Consider the following 7,057-nt stretch of genomic DNA (forward strand, 5'->3'; position numbering starts at 1 on the left):
TCCTTTGCTCCCAGACCTGATCTGTTTTTGAACCAGTGTAATGAAAAAGCAATTTTCATGTCAACCTTCTCATCAGGGTGAGGGAGGAGGTCATCACGTACTGGTTAATTGCATCATGTCCGGCTTTAGACTCTGAGAACAAGATGCTGCTTATCAGTATTTATCTAATCACAGGGCCTCCCTTAAGTCCGGGCCAGTCTAACAGCTACCTCACTCAGTTCCCATTTGTGAAGACAGAAATTGTCCTGATTGTAATTATACAAGATGTACGTGGTATTCAGGTCATTTTGGCACATAATGTTGGACTGGCATATACTTTTTTTCATTGTCGTTAACATTCTCATTTGTTCATCTCTCGGCCTCCTCCTCTGTGGTTTTGTTCTCCACGCAGCTGTTTTGAAGGTGAGTGTCTGAAATCCAAATGCAGTCATTTAATAAGCCTTAATAAGTCTTTTCTGTCTGTTGTAGCAAAGTGGTTTATTTAGGTCACTGGGCTGTGGTGAGATATGGTTTAATCCGTTTTTGAGTCAGCAGTTCAAACTTTATGTTCTAACTGAAAAAGAAAATCAAATAAAAACGAGATTTCTAATCTTCACAAAACGTACTTAACCTAGATTTGAAAAAAATTAATAAATCACATCTCACCTAAAGCTAAAGCTGCTTTATGGTAATTTCATCCCATTTACAGCTTTGCAATCACAGCATTGCTCTAGCACTGGCCTTGCAATAACAAACCACATGTCCATGCCTTCACGCTACAGCACGCAGACAGTGAGGGGGCACTGCTGGGGGCTAGATGCTCCCTTCAGCCGGCCACTAGTGTCAGTACGCTGACCTCCAGTCTAGGGGAACCCCAGGCTGAGAGCCCGTGTGTGGAGGATCTAATGCTGAGAAGGGACTCTCTGGAGGAGCTAAGTCCTACTGACAGGGACCCGAAACAGGGCTTTTTACCCAGTGAGGGGGGGCTGGAGCCAGAGAAGGCTGTGGAGGAGGAGGATGTGGAAGATGGGGAGAGCTACAAGGAAGATATACTGATGGGAGACGACCAGGTAGCCGACTTTGCCAGCTCAGTGCTCGCAGCCATCTCCTGCTGGCACTATAGAGCCAGGTCTTTGCTTTCTACTCACTTCACAACGGTGAGGGTTTCAGCCACCCACGGGTTTCCCATTTCCTGCTCCATTCCACCAGCTTCACTGCCACTCATTCTCCCATGCTGGCTCTCATCCCTATCCCTCATTTTTTTTTTTCCTTCATAAATGGAACTAACACCTGCTACCAATTGCACTGTCCACACTGAATGCATTGGGTTAAATTTTTGCTATTAAAGAACATCAACTGAAATCCTGTCAGTCGGATCATAAATAACAATTTGAGGACTTGGGTGAAACTTAAGTCATACCTTGTGCATGTCTTTGCCTGTGTGTGTGTTTTGTTTTGTTTTTTTTGCTTTAGACTTTTGTGTCCTCTCACTGTGCATGCACTCCTGTTTTATCATTTCCTCCTCTTGCTACAAGGTGCTGGATTTCACGATGAATGTTAAAGCGAATGATGTTGAGATCATGCTTACATTTGCATTTGAACCACTGACTCAATGTGCTCTGTTTAAATGTTGTTTGACTTCAAAGGTTAATGTAGCCATCTGATGAAACGAACATTATACGAGCAAGAGCTTTGCCCTTTGATAATCATATTTTCTAATCATATTTCCCCTTTGAACTTTCATAATTAGAAAGCCTTTGTTAAAGTTAATTGTTGTAGCAACATTGTTCCCAAATGTGACAGTGCACATCATTTCAATAGGAATGAGGGCTTCATTCATTTCATTTCATTTTTAAAAAAAAGAAAAAGACAAGATTGATTCCATGTTTTGCCTTTTCAGGATGATCAGAACGAAGATATTGCTGAGCTGAAAACTCTGACAAGAGAGGATGCAGAAGCTTACAGGCAGGTGGAAAAACATGAGGCTGATGCTCTGAAAGAAACTTGCAGCTCGCAGGTAATTGATAAATCCCAGTATACGGTTTATACACATCTATTAAACCCGATTTCCATACATGTCTCTGAGGCCACACGTGACGTGTATTAGGTCTATTAAAAAGTACCCATGTGTCCTCATTTTGTTAAGCTTATTTTAGCCATTGTATATTTTGAATGAGGCTCTCGGTCTATTATCTGTTATTGTTATATCTCTGTGAATGAGTGCGAGCGTATTTAATAATACATTACACAAATAAACTGGTTTCCTATTTAATACCTGCCCTTTGCCATCAACATCATCTCTATGCTACATGTAAATTATGCCTGGAGTCATAATAATGCCTGCTGTACATATGTAGCCCTGGTAGTTAAAATTCCTCACACGTACTGTTGTGCTATGGTAGGCACTCTCACTGAGAAAGGCAACATTGGATTTAGATGCCAGCTACAGTTCAAGCCTGATTCTCATAATCGGTAACTTTGCGGGGGGGGAAAAGGTTTCTTCAGCCAAGCAGAGTGTAGGTTATTATTCTTCCTAACCTTATCTGCGCCACACAGCTCCAAGCTGCACCTCTTGCAATTGCAGACACTCCAAAAGAGCAGGCAGCACCTGGAAATAAATTCAGATTAATGCCAGGCTGGGGTGACATCAGCAATATGAACACTAGTACAGCCGCAAACAATGTAATAGTGAACTCGCCAGGAGTAACAAAAAGGATCCAGTAAAGAGTCATTACAGACAGCTGCAAATGGCTTCACAGTGCCTTTGCAGTTTTTAACTACACTTGGATTTTTGTACAGACATGGATCCCTGTGATACATCTCAGCTGAGCCTAATGAGATCATTTACAGTACAGTGCAAAAGTCTTGAGTCGCCCTGATTGATTTATATTTTGCTTCCAAGGACCCAGACATTCTTCTAATTGTTTTTAAAGGCTTTCTTTGGACATTGGCTGTTTTTTCATTTATTTTCAGTCGATTCTTTGTACATGACCATTTTCAAAGGAGTCTATTGGGGGGGTTTTTTCCCTTTGTTTTACCACTTAACACTGGAAAAATGATAAGAAAGATGGCCTGAAAGTTCAAGCTGTGTGACATTTTTGCCATATATACTATATTTCCATGTATATTTGCACGTTTCAATAAACTGCTGCACCCGTTTTCCATTTCCCTAGCAAAATATAAAGATAGACCTTTTGCACAGCACTGTACACGCATCATAAGTTGTTTATGCATTCAACTATTAAGATTACTGTAAATTGCACCATTAAGCTTAGAGATTGTTTGTTATTAGAAAGTATCATTTTACTGTAAAACAAAACTTGTATCATGTTTCAGGTCAGTATGCAGGAGCCGTGCAATCTAGACTGTCTTCCTCAAGCAAATGAGAGCAATCAGCTGGAAGAGGATCACTTCCAGTGCCCTGAGTCTCCTGTGACCCCCTCAGAACAAGAAACTGAGACCTCAGGACCTCAGGATGGCTCAAGGGAAACTGGAGAGGAAGAAGAAGGAGAGAGTGATTCCTCTGGTCTTCAAGTGGAGGAGGCGAGTGTACTGATAAATGGAGAGCTCTCAGAAGAGGAAGAGGAGGTAATCTCGGATAATAAAAGCATCCTACCTTCCTCTGTGCTAGACCAGGCGAGTGTGATAGCTGGACACTTCAGGGGCAGCCTATCTAGACGGAGCAGTGTAATGTCAGAGGACATGGGTTCCCTTGTCTGCCCCTCAGAGTCCGTGGATGATGATGCCGTCCACAGCCCTTCAGCTTGCATGGATTTTGAGAAACAGAACCAAATGCTGCTCAGCTCCTCAGCAGAGCTGAAAACTAGCTCAGAGGCTAATCAGTCAGTTCCTGTGCGTGAACTTGGGCTGAATGAAGGGGAACGCAGGTCTACGCTCTCCAAACAAGATCGCCTCCTCATCCACAAAATTCGACAGTACTACGAGCACGCTGAGCACCAAGATGCTAACTTCAGCATCAAGCGCAGGGAGAGTCTGTCTTATATTCCAGCAGGTCTGGTCAGGAACTTGAGCCAACAGCTTAATGATAATCCTGCTCCTCAGGAGAGGGCCATCCCAGCTCTTAGGAAAGGTCTCTCTCAGAACAGGCCTACATCTTGGTCTGTGTTTGACCTTCCTGGATTACAAACGAGTCAAAACACTGGAAATTATCTACCACAGAGATCAGTTGAGGCCCAGGCTAGTTGTAACAGCATTTCAGACAATTCAGGCACAGAAGAGGAATTCAGGCCTTCATCAGAAATGCTCAAGGTTTGGCAAGACATGGAAAATGAGGGACAAAGCCAGGAAGCCCAGCAGGATGCAGAGGTGAAAGTTAGTGAGTCATTATTAGAAATGGCACACGACAGCTCTGATACTTCAGATGCTAAAACCGATAAGCAATCACCTCAGGTTCTAGACGAATCTGAAATGAGCACCGCCTCCAATACCCTCTCCACGTTGTCACCCATCCCAACTTGCCAAGCAGTGGAAGGAGGATCTGGTCAGGGCACCGAGACCCCGGTGTTTCAAGAGAGTAAAGACAACCAAGGTCAACTACCTAAGATCATTAGCTTCCGAACAAGCATGGATGAGGACCAGATCCTTCAAGACATGGGAAAGATGAAGAACAAGGTGTTCCAGTTGGCTCGTCAGTACAGCCAGCGCATTAAAAATAAACCCATTGTCTGGCAAAGGAGCCGAGAAACTGCAAACCAGGAAGCCTTCAGGGACATGCCTGCTGTCCACAAGGAGAAGCTGCAGCTTAGAAAAAGGGGTAAATAGGATGCAAATCATTACTCTTTTTCTTTTAAAGTACCCTAGCACTTTGACTTGTGTGCAAAGAGACCTGAAAGGCATTCTTTGTCTGTTTTCTGTGTGTATGCAGGTAAACCAAGCCTAAGATTGCCCACGAATGCTTGCAGTCAAGCAGTTATCCCTGAACTCCATTCTCCAAGTCCAGTCCTGACTCCCAGCTCTGGAGCCAGCTCCCAGAGCACAATTACCTGCCCGCAGAGCCCGGAGATGGAGACCTTCCATTGGCCTGATGTTCAGGAGCTGCGCTCCAAATACTCAGATGCATCCCACTCCTCAAAAATAACCCATAGCTGCACAGTCCTGAGTGGGATGGACAGGTGTAATGGCTGTGAACATAAATACAGTAGCTCCTCAGATCTTCGTAGGTCTGTGACAGACCCTGACACACTTAGAAAGCAATCTGAAACCACACGCAGAGACGGCTCCGTAGTAGAAGACTGGCCCCCACACCAGAAACGCTCTCGACTCTATCCCCTGCTGTGCAGGTGGAAATCTTTGGACCATATGCCTGGCTCTTTACCCCTTCATGAAGTACAGAACCTTCAGGAACCTGCCAGGACCTGCCTTAAGGTCAGCCAAGCACAAGAAGGAGATAACCTCTGTCCAGAGGGCGTAGACAGTGCAGCAAAGTCTGATCTCCTGAGTTCAGGGAAGACCTCAGAGAGCAAACTTGTGAGAAGCTTACGAGAGAAGTTCCAGAACTTGAGCACAAGTTCATGAACATGTGAATTATGTATATTTTTATTAGAATTTTGAAACATTATCTGGCAAATATCTCATACTTGTCCCAACACCCATATTTCATGTTTTATTCTCTTAAAAGAATGCAACTTTGTGACTGTGCAGTGTTTTTACTATAGGAGACACCCTGACATGATCGCAGCACAGTGTAACACCAGAGACATATTAATGGCTATTGTCTTCTTATAAAATATGAATTACAATATTTACACACTGGGTAAATGTCTGCACGAAGTCTGTAGAAATATGTATAAAATCTCCTGTATGAAATGGGAAAACTGGTTGTACTTTATTATATCCATGTTTTTGGTTCCCACTGTTAGTGATTCTTGCTACAGTCAGTATAGCAATATTTCTATGTAACTGTCAGGGAAGTTCTGACTGATGTCAGGGAAGTTCTGACTGATGTCAGCTCTGCTATTAGCACAGCCTGTGTCCAAATACCAAAGATGGTTGCCATTTTTGTTTTTTGTTAATTTTGTTTTTAGCAACTGATCCTAGCAGTCGTTTGCTTTGTCATTTACTGTAGCTGTTTCTAAAACGTGTGAAACATCACTGGAGCTTTAGCATTCTCAGCAAGTTGTATATTTTCTTAAACAATATTTATAAAACTGTATATTTGGGAAATATTGGCCTCTTGTAAATACTCAGCTTAGAGCAACCTCTTTTTACTTTTCCATTTCAGAAAATGCACTGTTTCATACTCAGTTTCCCATATTTTGAATAAAAACAGAAATGTCTTTGTCCGTTATTAGTAAATGTGCGTTACTGCAGATCCATTCATACCGTGGCTGACATGGATCGCTTTAGATAGAACTACAACTTCAAAGACAGCCTTCTATTTACATCAAATAAAATTCATTTAAAGGCGAGTTGAGAGGATTTATTGTTGTGTGGTGTAAGGAAAAGAGAGCAACAGTTCTAAGCAAAAGATGATACCAATGCCATAAAGGAGGAGCTCTACGACAAAGTTTTGTCCTCAGTATATGAGAACGGCTTTTAAATATCTCTAAAAAAAAATTATCATCAAATGGGACGCCCACTCCTGTAAGGAGAGTATGCAAAGGGCCTCAATTAGAAAAGCAAATGGCTCATTTCCCGTTACTTTTCCGTGTAGAGCACTGAGCTCGGTGTGACACCCAAACAACGAGGCAGTAATAGTTACTGTAAATATGTTTTAGAGTAAGATCCGGGTGGAGATGCCAGTAGCAACTATAATTGCTAATGTGGTCTCATGAGTCTGTTCATTTGTGTTGGCTAGTTTTTTATTATTTTTAAATGACCGCAAAGATCATCCCGAGCGCCGCCTCGCTTAAAAAAAAAAGTTCCATCAAGTCGGACATGAACACATCGAGTTACACCGGAAATACACAAGAGAAACCCTCTCCATAAAGGCACCAAACCTGTGTCATATTTGCGCATCACCGAGGGGTTTTTTATTTATTTATTTTGAGCCAACCACAGCTCGCATCCTGGTCACTGACTTGACGCGGAGGAGCGGAGTTCCAGACGCGCACTGAAA

The 7,057-nt window shown here is 42.8% G+C and overlaps 1 protein-coding gene across 1 annotated transcript in view; it reads left to right on the plus strand.

Moving 5' to 3' along the window:
- Nucleotides 1–6,400, plus strand: part of LOC134644593 (pleckstrin homology domain-containing family G member 3) — a 31,545-nt gene extending 25,145 nt beyond the window's left edge. The window contains exons 15-19 of the mRNA XM_063497680.1: nt 392–402; nt 762–1,241; nt 1,862–1,996; nt 3,316–4,753; nt 4,865–6,400. Coding sequence (XP_063353750.1) covers nt 392–402; nt 762–1,241; nt 1,862–1,996; nt 3,316–4,753; nt 4,865–5,514 — 2,714 coding nt within the window. The 3' untranslated portion in view covers nt 5,515–6,400. The remainder of the gene's footprint in view (nt 1–391; nt 403–761; nt 1,242–1,861; nt 1,997–3,315; nt 4,754–4,864) is intronic.
- Nucleotides 6,401–7,057: the final 657 nt, after the last annotated feature.

Source organism: Pelmatolapia mariae, linkage group LG16_19 (assembly GCF_036321145.2).
Source record: "Pelmatolapia mariae isolate MD_Pm_ZW linkage group LG16_19, Pm_UMD_F_2, whole genome shotgun sequence".
Lineage (NCBI taxonomy): Eukaryota > Metazoa > Chordata > Actinopteri > Cichliformes > Cichlidae > Pelmatolapia > Pelmatolapia mariae.